This window comes from Phyllobates terribilis, unplaced genomic scaffold (assembly GCF_046119375.1).
Source record: "Phyllobates terribilis strain yellow unplaced genomic scaffold, ASM4611937v1 Scaffold_11__3_contigs__length_659146591, whole genome shotgun sequence".
Taxonomy (NCBI): domain Eukaryota; kingdom Metazoa; phylum Chordata; class Amphibia; order Anura; family Dendrobatidae; genus Phyllobates; species Phyllobates terribilis.
In genome coordinates this window covers 410,711,811-410,733,889 of record NW_027362771.1, presented here as the reverse complement: position 1 = coordinate 410,733,889, position 22,079 = coordinate 410,711,811, and the positions used below count along the sequence as shown (strand labels likewise).

Below are 22,079 nucleotides of genomic sequence, written 5' to 3'. Positions count from 1 at the left end.
TTAAAGAGCCACATTTGGCACAAATATATTCCAGTTTTCTCCTGGAGTGATTGTGTCCCTGAATTTTTTTTGCACTATTTTGCAATGCTTGGGAATTTTGCGCTAAAAGGTCGTAAAAAAGTTTGAAGACAAAATTCATACAACCACCTGCGCCATCAATTTTGAAGAATTTGGCGCAAACAATGGCATCGAATACCACAAGAAAAAAGTGACTTTAAAAAAAAAGGCAAACCATAAATCACATGCAAATTATTTTTGCTTTGAACATTCCTTTAAAAAATTTTTTGGGGTACTAGTGAGATGTGTGTAGGCAGGAAGCAGGTTTTTGCAGGTATTCTTATATCACATAAATGTAGTCGATGGACTGTATGTATTGCTCTATCCTGTTTGATCAGTATGGAGTCATTGAGATTCAGCGGACTCTTCATCGAGACTGGCACACAAAACACCAATCTTGATGAGCTGCCCCATAAGTGTTTCATCCAGTGATCAGCACTTCTGCTGTCAATACCAAAGGTTTATGACACTGTAAACATGACCTCCAATGACAAATCCAACCAGTCTGTGTCATATCTGGTGATAAGTGTTGTGGGATTGCTGCTATTCTGAGCTTTGCACATGTCTCTGTGTTCTGTTTCATACTTCCCTGTTTATCTGACTGTTTCTTTTTATTTCTATGAAGATCGTAACGAGTGTCAAGAAAATCCGAACCTCTGCAGCCATGGAGAATGTCATGATAAGACTGGGGGATATTACTGTGTTTGTCATAATGGATTTAAAACCAATGAAGATCAGACCATGTGCCTGGGTGGGTTGTTCACTTTTTTGTGTAAATGTGAAGAATAATCTAATAACACATATTTGTGTATAGAAAGGGAGACTTATTTCATGATACCTATAATAATAATCTTTATTTTTATATAGCGCCAACACATTCCGCAGCACTTAACATACATTATCATCACTATCACTATCATCACATGAATGATCTGCAAAACCCACCGTACACGTGAGATGGCTGTCAGCTGACGATGATTCAGCTTGGTGTTCGCCTCCGCCGTTCCAGCCGGTTTTCCCATACAGAGGAGCACTCGTCTGGCCAAGCGCTCCTGTGTTCTCTGAGAGACATGTCTGGAGGTGGTTTATCTCAGACAGTACAAAAGGATCGGCATTCTGAAATCGGACATGTCGTATTCTTCAATTCCCCGACAAGCATCTGTCTGGAACCCCCGGACACATTGGACAATCGGCCGAACAGGATGATGCGCTGCTGAGAACGATGATGTTTTGTGCAGCACAAAAGATCATTTCACCTGACGAACAAGTGTTCTTCCTGTTGATCAGATGATCAGCAGCCTATTTAGACATCAAGATTAAACAAGAGAACACTCGTTCACGATAATCTTGGACCTAAGGGTTCAGCTTGTAAGATAATTGCCTGCATTCTCTATGGTTTATCATCAGTGATTTAAATTTATAATGCATAAATAATAATAACAACATGTGTTCTTAAGATGCTACAATGTGATATTGTAAACAGTGTTATTAAGGAATCTATTACATTTTTTGCAGACATTAATGAGTGTGAACGAGATCCCTGTGGTAATGGAACATGTAGGAACACAGTTGGCTCATACAACTGCCGCTGTTTTGATGGGTTCATTCTCTCCCACAATAATGACTGCATAGGTAAGATGAGCGTTAAAGGGTTAAATAGCAGCTAGAATAATTATCGGTTCCTCATAGGAAAAGCTCCCCTGTTTTCTCCAGTCTAGTCAGTATTTTGTTTTCGCCTACACCAAATCCCATAAAAGTAGTTTCACTTTGAAGCCAATCCAAATATTAAGGAAATGAGCCAATATATTGTTTTTGGATGATATAATCCTCCTGATACTAATCATTGTGACAAATAACCCTAAATTCTAGTGGATCGTAAATGACTGAATCTTCCATTTTTTTATGTCTACATAATTGGGGGAGGTACAGCACTATACAGATTGCGTCTTCTAACACTGTACCCTGTATTTATATTGTATTTTTTCTAGATATTGATGAATGCACTACTCTGAACGGTCAGTTATGCAGAAATGGACAGTGCGTTAACTCCATTGGGTCTTTCCAGTGTATATGTAATGAAGGATATGAGATGGCTGGTGATGGAAGAACATGTCTCGGTAAATATCAGTTTTTCTCCAAATATGAAAAATAGGACGGTAACACATAAACTAAATCCATTTATAGCACTCTGATAAAGACAGCAGGTATAACTCATCTATGGATGCATTCCTTATAATCAAAACGTTCTGTATTCCTATATTCCCTAAGATAATCTCATTTGTAGTTATATTTCTTATAGGATTGTCTTAGTTGGACAAACCATATCCAGGTTTCTCCCAATAACAGTGGTGGATGGTCCAACAATTAGACTTTAAGCTGTAGCTTAGAGCGACACTTAGCACTGGCGTTGGTTCTGAAGAACAGGATGTATCCAGTGATTTCAGTGTGAATGCAGTGCATGATAAAGCCTGGGTAATGAGGGAATCATATACAAACTCAACCTAAAAAATGCTTTGTAAGGGTATTTGGATGCAGAAATTTCTGCACCATTTATGCATTTCTTGGCAGGAAAAACGCAGCAGACAATATGTTCGTTTTTTACAAGTTTTTGATGCATTTTTGTTCAGCAGCAATGGCTATTTGAAGCTTATAAAGCTTGTTGAAGAAAATAGAAAGCTTATATAAAGATATAGATAGATGATAGATAGGTAGATGAGATAGATATAATAGATAGATATCCGACAGATATATAATTTCACCACCCTTTGCTTGTGGAGTTTATTGTACGTCTATTAACCTAATAAAATAAATGGAAAAAAAACGACGTGAGGTCCCCGCATTTTGTGTAACCAGCATTGGTAAAGGAGACAGCTGTGAGCTGATATTATCAGACTGGGAAGGTCCATGGTTATTGTGCTCTTTCTAGCCTAAAAATTCCAGTGCACAGCTGCCCCAGAAGTGGAGCATCACATGAGATGCTCCAATTTTGGCGCTTCGCCTTGGCTCCTCCCTATTGCCCTGGTGAGTTTGCATTGACAATCAGGGTAATGGGGCTTGGTGTTGATGTCAGCTGTGTAATGTCCAAAAAGACAGCTGACATCAAGCCCTCTATCAGACACCCCATTACTAATCCCATAATAAAAAAAAACACATGCATAAAAAATACTTTTATATTTAAATTAACACTCCCCGACGCTTCCCCTGATTCACCACTTTATTAAAAAAAAAAATCCCACGCAGGTCTGACATAGTCCACCGAATCCAACGTAGTCCTGCGAATGGAATCCTAAAAGAACATACACACAAAACACAGAGAAATAAAACAGACACTTACCCTTGTTCACCAGTTTATTAAAAAAAAAGTTCCTACGCAGGTCCAACATATTCCACCGAATCCAACTTACAAAGCCTATGAAGCCTCATTCTGACGTTCCATAGGCTTTGCAAAAAGCCACTTCTGGGACCCGGAAACTCGGTGATGTCATTGACTCAGTATCATCTCCTTTCAGAGTCTCCGGGTCTCGCACAGCGCAGCGTGACCCAGAAGTGGCTGTTTCCAAAGCCTATGGAGCGTCAGAACGAGGCTCCAGAGGCTTTGTACGTCGGAATCACTTGGACTACGTCTGACCTGCGTGGGAACTTTTTTTATTTAATACAGTGGTGAATGAGGGAAAGTGTCTTTGTTTTATTTCTCTGTGTTTTGTGAGAATGTTCTTTTCAAGTTTCCAGTCACTGGAATACATTGGATTCAGTGGACTGCATCGGACCTGCGTGGGATTTTTTTTTAATAAAGTGGTGAACCAGGCAAAGTGTAGGGGAGTGTTCATTTCATTAAAGTTTTTGTGTGTGTGTGTTTTTTCTTTATTACTGGGATAGTGTTGGGGATGCCTGATAGACACCACCCCATTACTAACACCAGTGCTTGATGTCAGCTTTGTTTTTGCACAATTCACAGCTGAGATCAACCCCAAGCCTCATTACCCTGATTGTCAACGTATCAGGGCATCGGGAAGAGCGAAGGCGAAGCGTAAGAATTGCATCTCATGTGATGCGCCACTTCTGGGGCATCTGCGACCTGGTATTTTTAGGCTGGGAAGGGCCCAATAACCATGGACCTTCCCAGCCTAATACTATTAGCTCTCAGCTGTCTGCTTTACCTTTGCCTGTTACAAAAAATAGGGGTACCCCACGTTGTTTTTTCATTTATTTATTAGGTTAATAAAATGCACCACAATAAGCTCCATATGCAAGACACTAAAGGGTGCAGTTTTATAATATGTCGTGAAAATATTATAATATGCTTGTGAAATTATATATCCATAAGTATATATAAATATCCGACAGGTAATCATTTTTGCACAACCCCACGACATATTATAACATATATATATATATATATATATATATATATATATATATATATTATACACACACTCACACACACATTCTCACCTATACATACACACACACATTCTCACCTATACACACAAAATAGTGCAGTTTCCTTTTTCTCCTGGTGACATTACATCCTTTTTCTTTTAACACCCCTGCGCTTTTCGGAGAAAAAACACTACAAAAACACAGCAAATCCAAATTATTTTTAAACCTTCGTTTTTATAGCGTTTTTGACTGACTTAATTGAAGTCAATGGGTAAAAAAAACGCTGAAAGCATTGACATGCTGTAGATTTAAATCTGCATCAAATCTGCAAGTCAGAAATAAGCAACGTGTGCATGAGACTTCAGGATTCTCATTGACTTCAGGTTTTGTGACAAATCTGAGCCGCAAAAACGCAACATGTGCACACAGCCGAAGAGATGTTGTGTTTCACTTTCTTTCTTGCTTCTTAGAGGATGAAATGTTTACAATTTCTTCTTAGATATCAATGAATGTGCTCTTGATCCTGGGAAATGTGCTCCTGGAACTTGTCAAAATCTGGATGGCTCGTACCGCTGTATTTGTCCGCCAGGATATGTTTTGAAAAATGACACATGTGAAGGTAACAAAAAAATGGATTCTGAACTAAGTGTTTGAATGTGAACTTTGATGACAACCTGACCTTGTACTACGACTGTATCTTTGCAGACATTGATGAGTGTGTTGAAGAGCCAGAAATCTGTGCCTTGGGAACTTGCAGCAACACTCCTGGCAGCTTCATCTGTCTTTGTCCAGAGGGCTTTGTGCTTTCATCTACTGGAAAGAGATGCAGAGGTAACTACTGCAGAAGTAACAAAATCAAAGTTAATAATTCACCACATCAACCAAACCTGTATTGCCAAGAAGACCTCAAACAATGGTGGTTGTGATCAAAGCTATAACACTGTATTTGCTTAGATGCAGCATAACCTAAAAGTGTTCTTAGGTCAAAGTTATTACCATTGTGAATGTAACATTCAGAGGTTTAATGCAGCTATTTATTCCTCCGTAACAGATGTCAGAGTTGGATTATGCTACTCTAAGTTTGAAGAAGGACAATGTACCTCACCCAAGGCTAAAAATCACACGAAAACTGAATGCTGCTGTTCTTTTAAAGCAGCTGGATGGGGATCTCCGTGTGAAATCTGCCCAGTGGAAGGAGATGGTATGATCTAAGAGTTTACCTTGGTTACACATATCGAAGGAACCTCGTAAAACATATTTCATATAAAGCTACAGCTCCTTTATTCACTGAATGAATATTACAGAATGAAAGGAATCACTTTTGTAACATAGCAAAATAGTCAGTTCACATCTAAAAGGGAAAGAGTTACTCAGTACAACAACAGAAACCAGGTTTCCACCCATCTAAAGCTGGCGAGGGGCTTGTTTTCAATGTACTTGAAAGTTTAGAACATTTTTAGATGTCCACGATGTGATGTCCAAGTAAATGCATTCCAGAGGAAAATATGACGACCACTCACGAAGACGATGCCAAGTTATAGCAGGAGAAACACTATTTATATGTAGTTAACTTCCATTTTTTACTTTTCGTGGCTAACATCATGTGGAGGGTCATAGGTTGTCTAGCTGACAGCTTCTTGTTCGGAGAATTTAGATGCATTGGTGGATACTGTAATAACATTACATTATTTCTTTTGAAGAGAGTTTCAAAGAAATCTGTCCATATGGGCTTGGCAACGAAGTTGGACCAAGTGGGGAACGACTTGGTAAGATGTCATATAGTGTGATAATACAATTGTGGGAGAGAGACCTCACACTCCGAGATCTACATTGCTGGGCTTGTACATTTTCTCCTGTAGATATGGATGAATGCGTGGATCCAGAGAAATGCAAAAATGGGATTTGTATCAACACAGATGGCTCCTACCGGTGTGAATGTTCCTTTGGCTATGTCCTCACAGGGGAAGAATGTTTGGGTAAGTTCATTTAACCATTAGGGTATACATGAATAGTAGGTCATACATAGATTATCAAGTATCCACCCGTTTGATTGCCTAATGAGAACCAGACTTAAATCCATAGTATAATGTGAAAAGAATGCAATGATTCTCCATTGTGCAACTTGGAAGAAACTGAAAGTACACGGACTGTATGGCATTTACTATTAATCCACTATTTTATAAAAAGTTTCTTCTTTAAGACCTTGCCTACATTTTTTCCTTTCTATACAATTAGTAGCACAATTTATTTCATTGGTCAATGGTAGGCGGTAATTTATATTTTATTGCTAATTTGTAGATATTGATGAGTGCTCTGTAGGAAATCCATGCGGAAATGGAACCTGCAAGAATGTGATTGGTGGCTTTGAGTGCACATGTGAAGAAGGGTTTGAGCCTGGGCCAATGATGTCATGTGAAGGTAACTACCAACCTGGATATAGCTTTATTAGACCAATAAAATGTAATTCAGATAGTTCACTGGGGGTGGGGTGGAAGGTACAAAGTCGGAAAACTTTTTTTTAGTTCTTTATTGACTTAACTACTTGTTCTCAGCTACATATAAATGACTCGTGAAAGCCTAGTTTAAAGTCACAGAAGCATATCGTTCTTTATTTCTTCTTTTTATCTTTATCAATGATTCATTCTCAGTTGCCATCTGATGCATCAGTGTTTTATGTACTGATGACCAGTTGACGTGAAACTCCTTCTCTGAGTAACACTGGATATATAGTCATCAAATGTAAAATCTAATTTCTAATCTATTTATAATATAACACCTTAAGTACCCAAGACAATCAATGGGGCATGCATTAAAAATAATAAGATCTGTCAACAGCAGCTTGTAGATGATTTCCAGGTAGCAACACGATGAATAAAACTGTATTGTAGAGCTTCATCAGGAAAGGTATACATTCATTTGTTTCTAGTTTTTTCTATGCTAACATGTTATTTTATTAACAGATGTTAATGAATGTGCACAAAATCCATTACTTTGTGCTTTCCGCTGTCTTAATACCTACGGTTCATATGAATGCAAGTGTCCAGCCGGCTATGTTCTCAGAGAAGACAAGAGGATGTGCAAGGGTATGTGTCTATGATTAACAGAGTTTTACAAAGCCAATTAAAAGGCAGTTTCATGGAAGGGCAAATGGTCTACTGTGCTGGGGGGGTGGGCACAGTCTGCATGAGTTAACAAACTTTCCACACTGGTTATGCTGTATCTGGGTGCTTAGAAGAGAAACCTGCAAATCTACTGTGCAAGCACAGAAAAAGTTGTCAGGAAAAGATGTGACAGCACAATAGGTGAGACTATCCATCTCAAGCTCTACCATACATGTTGTGCGGTACGGAGCGCTCAGTGGGTGAATGTAACAAGCTGGGATAGGACTTGTTCAGACAAGAATATGATCAGTCCATGTGTTGTCCGCAAGCAAAACCGGTAGCAAACGGACAGCACAAGGACTAATGCAGCCCATGTGGTAGTTCACATGAACATATTTGCACATGGACCAATGGTCTGTTAGTAATGAATTGCAGCATGCTTTACTTTGATCCACATTTCGGATTAGACTTGCCTATTAGAAGTCAATGGGTGCGCAAAAAACTGATCACGCTATCAGTATGTCAGGCGTTTTTCACGGACCCATTACAATTATTAACATGGGAATCAGTATTAGGCCTGTCATAATTTAGCAAATTGTTCATCTATAAACCAGTTGCCATATGGTTGTACAAAATATACATACGGCTGACATACACATGAAAAAAATGGACATGCTGATGACGATAAGAATAAGAAATCGTCTGTTTTTTCTGTTTGAAAAATTTGCATACATTTGTCTGCACTGGACCTTAGGCAGGGACCCATAGTGACTTAGGTGCCGAAATGCACACCTAACCTTGGAGTCGGTCCTAAGTGAAGAACATTCCCCATACATATCGGATTAGTAAGCAGTGCACTCATTCACACGTCAGTGATTTTTCTCCTACACAAGAAACTGACCTATTTTCATTAGTGCTTTGGATCAGATTTTCAATACTTGTTTGGTCTGTGTATACGTTTTACCATCAGTTTCATCATATTTTTTGTGTACGAGAAGGCTTCTCAAGCTTTTCTCATCGAACAGATATGAAAAACGGACAGTACTAGGATAACATTCAAATGCTGTCTACAGTTTTCACTGTACCTATAGATTTGCTATGGAGAGTTTGATCCGGGCATAAACAACAACATAGACAATAATGGATATGAGTTATATCAGCAAGAATAACAGATAGAACTTGTAAATGAAAAACAGACGTGTGAATGAGCACTTAGACAGAAACCATTTTTGGAAATCAGTGTATTATTTTACCAGTAGTCTTAGACCTCATTCAGACATCAGTGATTTTTTTTGCACGCTAAAAACAGACCGATTTTCATCAGTGTTTTGGTCAGTTTTTACCATCAGAATGTCATCTGTTTTTCTCATATGCAACAACAAAACTGATGGAGGTTTCATAAGCTTCTCCTATCCACCAGTCTGTAAAATATGGACAGCACATGGACGCAGCTAGGACGGCATTCGAGTGCTGTCTAAGTTCATCACAGACCCATAGACTTGAATGGGTGAGTTTGATCCATGACTAGTATCAAAAAGAGACATGTCTCGGCCCCATAAATTATAGAGGGTACATGTTCAGTGAAAACACTGATAGACCCCAAACATGAAAAACGTGCCCTAGTGATGAGTAATGTCTAACGTTTCCATGCTCAGCAATGAACAAGCTGTAGAATGCCATTGTCACCTACATATTCTTAGCAAACTAGCCAAAAAATGCAGGAAATAACCTAGAACTACTGCTTGACCTACAAAGTGTTCCTTTTTGTATTATAGATCAAGATGAGTGTGAAGAAGGTCTGCACGATTGTGAAGAAAAGCAGATGACCTGTAAGAATCTCATAGGGACATTTATGTGTATATGTGGACCAGGATATCAGCGCAGACCAAATGGTGAAGGCTGCATGGGTAAGTGACGCTGAAAACAGATGCACCAAGTGCCTATACAGAGTTAATAAGAAAATCTGTAAAACATTTTGGGAGATAAGGAAATTAGAATAATTTTATTGAAATGAAGAAATCATGCCTGGGTATGCTTACATGTTAGTCCATTCAAGTGATGCCTTAAATCAGGGGTGGACAATTCATTTTCCTGAGGAGCCACATGAGACCGTGACTGTTGCAGAGTGCTGAACCGATACGTTGAAATTAATTCTGTTCAATATTATCATTAACATATTATTATTATTTTATATTAATTTTATTGCTTATTATTGACCAGATCAAAACCATATCATTTACAGATTTTTATAAAGTTTATGAAAAGCAGCACAGCATACTGCTCCTGTTATTCAGCCCTTGTACTATGTTCAACAGCTCCCCCCAAAACAGTATGATGTCCCCACATCCCCCCATACTTAGCATAATGGTCTCACAGCTCTCCACATAGTATACTGGATCTCTCAGCCTCCCCACACACAGTATGAGTCCCCACAGCCCTCCAAAAGTATGACACCAGACACAGTATGATACCCCCCACAAAGTATGAATGCCTACACAGTCCCCCAAACAGTATGCTCCCCCACAGCCCCCAATACATTATGATGTCCACCACAGCTCCCAAACAGTATGATGGCCCCACAGCCCCTATACTCCTCACATACAGTATGATCCCCTCAGCCCCCCACACTATCATCCTCACAGCCCCCAACATAGAATAAAGACCCCCAGTATGATCCCCATAGCCCCAACACAGTATGATGATCCCAGACACAATGTGATCTCTCACAGCCCCTCAACACAGAGTTAGGACCCCCTAGTATGATCGCCCACAGGCCCAACACAGAAAGAAGACCCCCACACTATAATCACCACAGCCCCCCAACACAGACTGAAGACCCCCACAGTATGATACATAAAGCCCCCCAACACAGAATGACAACCCCCACAGTATGATCTCCACAGAGCCCCAACACAGACTGAAGACCCCCACAGAATGATACCTACAGCCCCCCAACACAGAATGACAACCCCCACAGTATGATCTCCACAGAGCCCCAACACAGAATGAAAATCTCCATGTGCTGATCCCTCACAGCCCCCCAATACAGGATGATTTGCTCCACAGTATGATTGTCCACAGCCCCTTAACACATACTGATGACCACCCACAGAGTATGCTCTCCCACAGCCCCCCAACACAGAATGATAACCCCCCACAGTATGATTCCCCCTCATAGCCCTCCAACATATTATGATGTCCCCCACACAGTCCCCAAACTCATAATGATGGCCGAACATATTCCCCGCGCAAGTGAATGCGAGAAAAAAAACCCAAACAAAAACTACTCACCTCACCCCCGTTCCCCCGGTCTTTGCTCTGCACACTGAGGCTCCAGAGCAGGCGCAATGTAATGACGTCATCGCTCCTGCTGCGGTGACACCCTCAGTCGCACAAGTGACGGCTCCCTCCTCCACCATTATATTCATCAGTATCTGCATCCCGAGGATGCAAATACCAGTGAAATTGAGATGTTGGACAGGGGTAGGGAGGGCGGCCACGGCATACGACCAGCAAGCCACTACTGCTAGCCCTTTTGCTGTCCTGGGCCGTGGGCCAGATAGGAGCAGCCAAAGGGCTGGATGTGGCCTGTGGGCAGTAGTTTGCCCAGGTCTGCTTTTACATGAATGTTATTACAAGCGCTATAGAGCTGTGTGTATGGCAGACATGTCCATTGCCAACATGGGATATGATGGGTTAACATCTATGTAATAAGCAGACATTAGTGTTCTGATGCTTTGGCCCAGTATAATATGAATGTTCTTGTTTTATAAGATGTGAACGAGTGCAGTAAGCCTGGATTATGTGAAAATGGAAAATGTCTGAACACAGTGGGCAGCTACAAGTGTGAGTGTGCAGATGGGTTCAACGCCAGCGCTACCGAGACAGAATGCATCGGTGAGTATAAAAACACCACCATTCACATGGACATGTAAGCAAAGGACAGAGAATTGTCTTTACATTTTATTCATTTTCTTTCGTAAAAATTTAGCCTAATGATTTCTAAGCATAATTAAAACCTGAGATAGTTCAATTTAAATACTGAACAAAACCATACAAGTGTAAACTGTGCCATGCAATACACAATATTCTCCTGTAGTGCCTGAAAGAGGTATGTCACCAAGTATAAGAAAATTACCACAATAATTTATTTGAACTGGGCTTTCATATAGAGAAACAAGCCTGCAGGAAATGTATCATCAGAAAATGACCTTGGGGAGAAGATTTATTGAAGTTGTGCTAGAATGCTCCTTGCTGTACCATCAACACTGACAATGCAGGAAGGAATTATGTGCCTCCAATATGGCAGCCCTCATGGCCTAAAAAATAATTATAACAATGCAAAAATAGAACAAATCTAATTTCTCTGCTACAGACTTACAGTTGCATCTCACTAAATTAGAATATCATCAAAAAGTTAATTTATTTCAGTTCTTCAATACAAAAAGTGAAACTCATATATTATATAGAGTCATTACACACAGAGGGATCTATTTCAAGTGTTTACTCTGTTAATGTTGATGATTATGGCTTATAGCCCATGAAAACACAAAAGTCATTATCTCAGTAAATTAGAATACTTTATAACAGCTTGAAAAATGTTTTTAAAATCCGAAATGTTGGCCTACTGAAATGTATGTAAAGTAAATGCCCTCAATACCTGGTCAGGGCTCCTTTTGCATCAATTACTGCATCAATGCGGCGTGGCATGGAGGCGCTCAGCCTGTAGCACTGCTGAGGTGTTATGGAAGCCCAGGTTGCTTTGATAGCAGCCTTCAGCTCATCTGTATTGTTGGGTCTGGTGTCTCACCTTCCTCCTGACAAGGTCAGACGAGTTTGCTGGCCAATCAAGCACAGTGATACTGTTGTTTTTAAACCAGGTATTGGTACTTTTGTCAGTGTGGACAGGAGCCAATTGCTGCTGGAAAATTAAATTTCCAACTTCAAAAAGCTTGTCGGCAGAGGAAAGCATGAAGTGCTCTAAAGTTTCCTGGTAGATGGCGGCGCTGACTTTGGTCTTGATAAAACACAGTGGACCTACACCAGCAGATGACATGGCTCCCCAATCCATCACGGATTGTGGAAACTTCACACCAGACATCAAGCAGCTTGGATTGTGGCCTCTCCACTCTTCCTCCAGACTCTGGGGCCTTGATTTCCAAATGAAAATTGGAACTCTGGGACCTTGTGTAGTGTGTCAATGACTGCCTTCTGGACGTTTGTCAAGTCAGCAGTCTTCCCCATGACTGTGGAGCCTACTGAAACTGACTAAGCAACCTTTTTAAATGCTTAGGAAGCCTTTGCTGGAGTTTTTTTTGTTAATTATTGTAATTTACTGAGATAATGACTTTTGTGTTTTCATTGGCTATAAGCCATAATCATCAACATTAACAGAAATAAACACTTGAAATAGATCACTCTGTTTGTAATGACTCTATATAATATGAGTATCACTTTTTGTATTGAAGAACTGAAATAAATTAACTTTTTGATGATATTCTAATTTAGTGAGATGCACCTATATTTGTAACCTATGACATCAAAATAAAATACATGAGACATTCTCATTTAGGGGCTTATTCAGCTTAAAAAATACATAATTTTCAAATACTTTACAAGGGAATTCGTAGTTAAAGTATCTGTAATTTTAATTTTTTTTCCATAAATTTAATAGTACACATGAAAATAAGAAATATGTAATATATCTTTTTAGGGAAGTCCGCTTCTTTTTCCTCCTGAACTAATCATTCATTCTCAAAATTTTAAGCTCAGGGGTAAAATCTGTATTCATTGATGACAATTTTTCGCATTACTGAGATAAGAGGTGACAGTTGGTGCTCATAGAGTTCAATGGAGAGAGGAGGGAGGAAGAGCCAGAAGTAGACAGAGACATTCTGCTGTTAGTTTTCCTGTAATCACAGTTACACTTTAATAGCTGGAGTCCCCCATTTGGGACCCGCATCTATTAGTGTCTCAGTCTGGAGTCCTCATAGTGTGCATGGATTACACAACAGCCCATTGGTTTCAGTGAAATGTGAGCAATGCTTCATTTTTCCGGTGGTGGACATTACAGGTGATCATTGTAGAACCCATCCTGTGAAAAGCATAGACTTGGGGACACTTGTAGAAAAAAAGGATTTAGAAAGGAGACCACTCCTATAATAATAGAAGCTTTTCACAATAGCGTCTACAAACAAAATGGTTAGTAATGTTTAGTGGTCCAGGTTTTCCCTTTGCTAATATTTACCATCTTGTATTTGTATCAGACAACAGGCTTGGATATTGCTTCACTGAAGTTCTCCATACCATGTGTCAACTCGGTTCTTCCACCCAGAACTCCGTCACAAAGTCTGAATGCTGTTGTAACTCAGGCAGAGGATGGGGCATTACTTGTGAAATCTGCCCTTTTCCTGGCACAATACAGTTTAAAAAGCTCTGTCCTTATGGCCGAGGTTTCACAACAGGAGGAGAAGGTATGTGTTTTGTATTATATTATTCCATGTAGTATTATTATATTGTTAATGACAGTTCATTTCAGTCTGGATGGTCAAAGAGAACACTTATGTGCCCTAGAAATGCACAGTCTCTGCTGCTCACTGCCCATTCCTCAGAACCCCTTTTTCTTCTTTTCCCCATCATGAGCCACATCTCCCAGCCTATTCACTCCAGGCCACGACTTTCCTCCATGACCAGGACTCAGAGATCACAGCGTGTCGCACGTAGTGAGGTCATGAACATGCATTGCACAGTGACCCCTGCGACTTGGTTGTGGTTGCCTAGAATGAAAAGGCCAGAGTTGTGACCGCAGACAGAAGCGGACCGGAGAGTGGGCAGCAAACAGCAGAGGGGCCAGAGAGGTAAGCAATGAGGTTAGTATGGAGAGTGGTCAGCAAGCAGCGGAGGGGCCAGAGAAGTAAGCGGTGAGGTTAGTATGGAGAGTGGGCAGCAAGCAGCGGAGGGGCCAGAGAGGTAAACAGTGAGGTTAGTATGGAGAGTGGTCAGCAAGCAGCGGAGGGGCCAGAGAACTAAGTGGTGAGGTTAGTATGGAGAGTGGGCAGCAAGCAGCGGAGGGGCTAGAGCGGTAAGTGGTGAGGTTAGTATGGAGAGTGGGCAGCAAGCAGCGGAGGGGCCAGAGAAGTAAGCGGTGAGGTTAGTATGGAGAGTGGGCAGCAAGCAGCGGAGGGGCCAGAGAAGTAAGTGGTGAGGTTAGTATGGAGAGTGGGCAGCAAGCAGCAGAGGGGCCAGAGCGGTAAGTGGTGAGATTAGTATGGAGAGTGGTCAGCAAGCAGCGGAGGGACCAGAGCGGTAAGTGGTGAGGTTAGTATGGAGAGTGGGCAGCAAGCAGAGGAGGGACCAGAGCGGTAAGTGGTGAGATTAGTATGGAGAGTGGTCAGCAAGCAGCGGAGGGACCAGAGCGGTAAGTGGTGAGGTTAGTATGGAGAGTGGGCAGCAAGCAGAGGAGAGGCCAGAGCGGTAAGTGGTGAGATTAGTATGGAGAGTGGTCAGCAAGCAGCGGAGGGGCCAGGGTGGTAAGTGGTGAGGTTAGTATGGAGAGTGGGCAGCAAGCAGAGGAGGGGCCAGAGAGGCAAGTGGTGAGGTTAGTATGGAGAGTGGGCAGCAAGCAGCGGAGGGGCCAGAGAGGTAAGCGGTGAGATTAGTATGGAAAGTGGGCAGCAAGCAGCGGAGGGGCCAGAGCGGTAAGTGGTGAGGTTAGTATGGAGAGTGGGCAGCAAGCAGCGGAGGGGCCAGAGAGGTAAGCGGTGAGGTTAGTATGGAGAGTGGGCAGCAAGCAGTGGAGGGGCCAGAGAAGTAAGCGGTGAGGTTAGTATGGAGAGTTGGCAGCAAGCAGCGGAGGGGCCAGAGAGGTAAGCGGTTAGGTTAGTATGGAGAGTGGGCAGCAAGCAGCAGAGGGGCCAGAGAGGTAAGCGGTGAGGTTGGTATGGAGAGTGGGCAGCAAGCAGCGGAGCGGCCAGAGAGGTAAGCAGTGAGAGGTTAGTATGGAGAGTGGGCAGCAAGCAGCGGAGGGGCCAGAGCGGTAAGTGGTGAGGTTAGTATGGAGAGTGGGCAGCAAGCAGAGGAGGGGCCAGAGAGGTAAGTGGTGAGGTTAGTATGGAGAGTGGGCAGCAAGCAGCGGAGGGGCCAGAGAGGTAAGCGGTGAGATTAGTATGGAGAGTGGGCAGCAAGCAGCGGAGGGACCAGAGCGGTAAGCGGTGAGGTTAGTATGGAGAGTGGGCAGCAAGCAGCGGAGGGGCCAGAGAGGTAAGCGGTGAGGTTAGTATGGAGAGTGGGCAGCAAGCAGTGGAGGGGCCAGAGAAGTAAGCGGTGATATTAGTATGGAGAGTGGTCAGCAAGCAGCGGAGGGGCCAGAGAGGTAAGCGATTAGGTTAGTATGGAGAGTGGGCAGCAAGCAGCGGAGGGGCCAGAGAGGTAAGTGGTGAGGTTAGTATGGAGAGTGGGCAGCAAGCAGTGGAGGGGCCAGAGCGGTAAGTGGTGAGGTTAGTATGGAGAGTGGGCAGCAAGCAGCGGAGGGACCAGAGAAGTAAGCGGTGAGGTTAGTATGGAGAGTGGGCAGCAAGCAGCAGATGTGCCAGAGAAGCGGTGAGATTAGTATGGAGAGTGGGCAGCAAGCAGCGGAGGGGCCAGAGAGTTAAGCGGTGATATTAGTATGGAGAGTGGGCAGCAAGCAGCGGAGGGGCCAGAGAAGTAAGTGGTTAGGTTAGTATGGAGAGTGGTCAGCAAGCAGCGGAGGGGCCAGTGCGGTAAGTGGTGAGGTTAGTATGGAGAGTGGTCAGCAAGCAGTGGAGGGGCCAGACAGGTAAGCGGTGAGGTTAGTATGGAGAGTGGGCAGCAAGCAGCGCAGGGGCCAGGAAGGTAAGCGGTGAGGTTAGTATGGAGAGTGGGCAGCAAGCAGCGGAGGGGCCAGGAAGGTAAGCGGTGAGGTTAGTATGGAGAGTGGGCAGCAAGCAGCGGAGGGGCCAGGGAGGTAAGCGGTGAGGTTAGTATAAGTTATTTTTTTGCCTTTTAAACTTTTGCCGCCTGTTTACAGATCAGAAAAATGGGACTAAGCTGGTAGCTATTTTACTGAATCTGCACAAAGCAAATTTCCAACAATCCATACTGTGAGGAATTCTTTGCTTAACCGAGTAGAATTCAGTTATACTATGACAAATGCACTTACCTTCAGCTCTTTTCACAGATTTACACAGCTCCAGCATATTTCTTGGTGCCTGAAGTGTAAATGGGTTAAAAGTACATAGTCCAGTGGAGCAGATAATAGTATGTACCATGGCAGGATATTGATATGTATGAACCAGGCCGTAACCAACACAGATGGTGCACAGTAATACAATGAGGGTAGCAAGGGCACCTGATCGGGTTATATGTGGAACGTAGGCTGTGATTGCAGCTGTAATATTACGATATGACAAAAATGTTGAAACAAATTGTTTTCATGGATCAGTTAAAGCTTTGGATATTAGGGGCTAGTCTCTTTTTATTAAAATGAATGCATGTGATCAACATTTTTCTCCTTTTCTTTTATGTTTTCAGATATAGATGAGTGTCATGTACTACATGGAATCTGCCGGAATGGACAATGTATCAATGAGAGAGGATCATATAAGTGTGAATGCAATCCTGGCTATATTCCAGATGTGACTGGCACTTCTTGCATAGGTACGCTCTCCAGACAGACACCAGTGCAGACTCATGGTCCAGTCCCACAATATAGAAGAAGCACCTCCTTGGGTGTTGTTGTTTGTATCTTTCTAAGGAGGATATTGTACATATTCTGCCTGGAGTGCTGCATTGTATTGAGATTACATTAGACCAGATTTTCTTTTTCCTTCCAGACCTGGATGAATGCACTCAGTCTCCCAAACCCTGTAACTTCATCTGTAAAAATACTGATGGAAGTTTCCAGTGTTCTTGTCCTCGTGGCTACGTGTTACAGGAGGACAGGAGGAGCTGTAAAGGTATTGTTCAGGTTACATGTAGACAATTACAGAATTCATACATCCTGTTATTATTTATATATTTATTATGTTTGCCACTGCATATCTGAGACCGTGAATACATTAAATGGAGACACACAGTAAATAGAGAACTACGTCTGCATTGGAGCGGTACACAGGGCATTTTTAATCTAGAATTTTCCATTATTTCGGATAAAGAATTGAAAATTGGTTGCAAAAGTATTAACGGCTTTAAACCATTTACTGAGGTAAAATCCAAGGAGGCACAAATAATATATTTCTAATTCTAGATAAATGATGTGCATAAATAAATGATTTAATTAAATAATATCCACCTAGATAAGGGAGATATAGAGCTTTAATATTTTTATATTTCTACTCAGACCTTGATGAATGCGCTACTAAACAGCACAATTGCCAGTTTATTTGTGTCAACACAATTGGAGGATTCACATGCAAATGTCCTCCCGGATTCACCCAGCATCATACTGCTTGTATCGGTAAGTGCATGCGAGAATGAAGTCTATTTTCCATATACCATGATACTGATGCCAGAAAAGGAGATATATATATATATATATATATATATATATATATATATATATATATATATATATATATATATAAATTCCTTTTTGAGGAGCAGACAAATGTAATAATGTATAAAAATGATTCACAGCATAACTGATGCAAATGAAAGCAGGGGAACCCCACTGTTTATTATGGAGTCTGTCTGAGTAACATTGTGTGTCTGTTTTTGTAACTCATGGGCACCGATTCATCAAAGCTTGCATGCCAGAGTAAAAAGCTTTGAAAAGTCACAACATTTTTGCTCAACACTGTGCCTCATTTTATGTGAATTTTAATGTTTCACAAAGTGGGTGGAGTGGGGTAGGATGTGTCCTGACATTGCATAGTGACCCCTGCTCGTGAAATTATTTACTAGCTGTGGTATTCTTTACACCACTAATCTTACTCCAGTCCATAACTAGAGTAACATTTGTGGTGAGATGCCCGCCACTTTACATCTCGCCTGATTCATTAAGTGTTTCTTTATAAACTAGGTCCTCGCACTCCAACTCCCACCATCATCAAAACTGGCATGAGAAATGCCAGTCTTGATGAATGCGCTTTTTCTTCGATTCTAACACCAGACAGATAACAGAACCCATAATAATTGATGAAGTTCCTCTGCTTCTGTTTGCATCAGTTATTCAATGGATTATTTTTTACATTATTCCATTTGTCTGTTCCTCAAAACAGAACATAGAAATGGAAAGTCAAGACAGAAGTGTGAATGTAGCCGTACTTTAGCATTCTAAGTTGAGTTGTATGCAGCTGCCATGTTGAATGTCCGTAATATGGAATCCCAGTTGTACTATTCTGAATGTTATCTTTAGAGCTTATGCACATAGTTGTTCCAAGGTGTACTGGGCCCTAATATGGACCCATACAATTTTATAGCATACTTCGGTATTCCTTATGGAGGCAACTTGTGAACTTTTGGATTCATAATCTAAAACAGTGACCGCATTCGCTGAGCTACTATGATCCCATTTATTAGTTTAATATGTTTAGAAAATGTATTATGGATTTCTGGTTGGCGGCGAAGAACAGGAAGCTCAATATATCTCACATGAGGTTTCATGTCATCAAGTTCTTATTAATTGTCACAATAACTAGCAGGATGGAATACACTATTGTCACACTTAGCGCTCCATGGCGGCTTTATAATTTGATTTCTGTCACTTATTCATTGAGCTTTGGAAATTGGAACAATAAAATTTAAAACCAGGGAGAAGATTAGGATCTTTTCTGTTGAGCTTCAATACTAAAAAAGTGTATTTTTTATGTATTACAAGAATGAATAAGGGAGAAGTATATCTAACAGAGTGATGGCGTTTTCTGACAATCTGTATAACAAATAACCATGTAGTCTAATCATCAGCCGGTTGAACTATGTTCTATTTTTATTAGAGACGAGATTTCAGAATCTCAGACATTTTAGTAGGTTTAAAGGGTTTATTACATTATCACATCAACAGCCTTTATTAACAAGACAGGTGATAAATGTATGACTTGTGGGGTCCAACCACTGGAACTTCCAATAATTGCAATAATCAGGATCTCATGTTGCCAATATCAATGGATCAGTTGTAACTACCACTTTATTCACTGTCTATGTGAGTGGTGGTCGCTCATTCAACTACCACTTCTATTAACCCATGAAATTTAATTAAGCTTCTCTAATACATGCGCACAACCGCTCTATCCATGCGAGATTATTAGACCACCGTTCTTGGGATCGGTGGGGATCCATGCAGTTGAAATATTCATTTATCATCCGTCCTACCATACCTTTATAGATGTTTTTTGAGTAATAATCTCAACTAATGAAACCTAATAAGTTAGCCTTGATTACTAGGAGTAGTTGACTTACATACTTGCGTTTAGTTTAGTTGTTCTGCTGCTTCTTCTGAAGTTTTATAAGGTTTGAGGAGCCCGATCCTTCTTCAGGCGGTCCTACTGAATTGACCAGTGTGGCTGCCCTTAAGCTATGGGCACCTTTATTAGAGCCCTTGCTGGCAAATTTCGTTGATGTACTATATGTATAGCAGAGTAGTTACAGAGTTGACCATTATAAGGTGGGACCGTCAGTATTATTGATTTCATCTCAGTCATCTCGTTCTGCTGAGTTATATTCTGAGATCCATTTCTAAATCATTGTTTTATCCTCCTATATACTTTAGATAACAATGAGTGTGCCTCAGAAACAAACTTGTGTGGCACTAAGGGCGTATGTCAGAACACTCCGGGAAGTTACTCCTGTGATTGCCAGCGTGGATTTGCACTTGATCAGAGTGGAGCAGCGTGTGAAGGTACAGGAACTACTTCATGCTGGAAATATATTCACATAGATCTACTCCTTACAATTACACTGCTATATAGTTCAGAAATTAAAAAGGTGGATCAACTAATCATAGATACATTACTTTTCCAATGTTTGTTCAGAAGCGGAAATAGTAATGTAAAATACTTTTTTTGGACACCATCAACAAGCAGTCTTAATGCTGCTGACAGTTCTGTTTTTCTAATCAGATATTTATGAGTTTATATATATTCTATGGCGTATACAATAGGGAGTTCTGTTTTGAGTGAATGGGCCTAACTGGCTCATTAACACTTTAATTCCCTCATGGTCATATCTAGGCTCATTAATGCAGTATATTCCTATAGCAGATAAACACCCTGGCTAAGAGTGGCTTATTGGCTCCCCCCACTGGCAGCTTATACCTGGGGCATATGCTCCGACTGCCCTCCCTATGTCCCTGTCCTATGATAACTTTACAGTTATAGTATACCTGTGTTAATGAGATAAAATGCGGCTGTTATTCGTATTCTAAATAGAGACACAGCTAATAATAATCTGTATTTAAAAAACAAGGAGGAATGCGGAGTCTTTTAAAGGTAAAAAATGGGTTAATTTGTATTTGCTCATAAAAAGACAACAGTGAAGAAAAGGAAGGGGGGGGTATTTGTCATAAATCAAGCATAGTTGGACAAACAGATAATGAGTGGCAATAACATATTACAGACCTCCCTAAGAAAATGCACATAGTAAAGTACCCACACGTGTGAATACAGGTGGTTTGGCAGGCAAGCCCTAGATACATAGTCATTTAGTACAAAGACGTAGCAGTAATGCATATATATTGTATAAGTAAGGCTTCCTTACCACCACTGAAAAATCAAATGCGGCCAGGTTTAGGGAGGATAAAGTAAATGTTTAGAGTGCAGAGTTGCGCTTCGACGCGCGTTTCGCCGCCAGAAGACCGGCTTTCTCTGCACTCTAAACATTTACTTTCTTTGTGTTAAATGTATTAAAAAAATAAACCAGAAAAAAGATGGCATTTTTTTTTTTCATATAACAATCTGTGTTCAAAATTAAAAAAAAATAGAAATCCTTCATTTTTCACATTGGCAACTGTTAAGAGCTGGCCAAGGACTAAATACTATTAGACCAATGCACGTAGAGCGGAACACATGGCTCTAAGGGATGCAGACTTTTTCCAGCATGGAGCATCGGTTACGTCGATCTTTTTGTGTTTTATTATTAGATATTTGCTTGTTGTGTTTTATTAGAGATTTGCTTGTTCGTCAGTTTAAGGGAACTAATTTCACCTAGAAAGTATTCAACCTCAGGAATCAATGTTTCCATTCAGTGACAGTAAGCAGAGGAAGACGTGTGGGCTGGATCTCACACTAAGCGATGCAGCAGCGATCCCGACAACGATACGACCTGTCAGGGATCGTTGCTGCATCGCTAATACATCGCTGGTGAGCTGTCAAACAGGCAGGCTCACCAGCGATCAGGGGAGCAGCGATATCGTGGAAAGAATCATTCCACGATGTCCTGCTCCCGTTACCAGCCTGCTGCAAGCAGGAGCAGGCTGGTAACTATGGTAAATATCGGGTTACTAAGTGCGCGTGTGCCCCTAGTAACCCGCTGTTTACCATGGATACCACTCTGCTACGGTGCGCGGGAGCCTCCGCGCACCGTAGCAGA

General features: G+C 41.3%; 1 protein-coding gene across 2 annotated transcripts in view; it reads left to right on the top strand.

Moving 5' to 3' along the window:
• FBN1 (fibrillin 1) overlaps positions 1-22,079 on the top strand; it is a 305,286-nt gene that overhangs the window by 246,436 nt on the left and 36,771 nt on the right. For both annotated transcript variants that reach the window (XM_073653071.1, XM_073653070.1), the window contains exons 46-62: positions 683-808; positions 1,573-1,689; positions 2,046-2,174; positions 4,937-5,056; positions 5,143-5,268; positions 5,489-5,638; positions 6,138-6,203; positions 6,297-6,413; positions 6,736-6,855; positions 7,398-7,520; positions 9,314-9,445; positions 11,313-11,435; positions 13,805-14,011; positions 17,088-17,213; positions 17,390-17,512; positions 17,896-18,012; positions 20,263-20,391. In XM_073653071.1, coding sequence (XP_073509172.1) covers positions 683-808; positions 1,573-1,689; positions 2,046-2,174; positions 4,937-5,056; positions 5,143-5,268; positions 5,489-5,638; positions 6,138-6,203; positions 6,297-6,413; positions 6,736-6,855; positions 7,398-7,520; positions 9,314-9,445; positions 11,313-11,435; positions 13,805-14,011; positions 17,088-17,213; positions 17,390-17,512; positions 17,896-18,012; positions 20,263-20,391 — 2,151 coding nt within the window. The remainder of the gene's footprint in view (positions 1-682; positions 809-1,572; positions 1,690-2,045; positions 2,175-4,936; positions 5,057-5,142; positions 5,269-5,488; positions 5,639-6,137; positions 6,204-6,296; positions 6,414-6,735; positions 6,856-7,397; positions 7,521-9,313; positions 9,446-11,312; positions 11,436-13,804; positions 14,012-17,087; positions 17,214-17,389; positions 17,513-17,895; positions 18,013-20,262; positions 20,392-22,079) is intronic.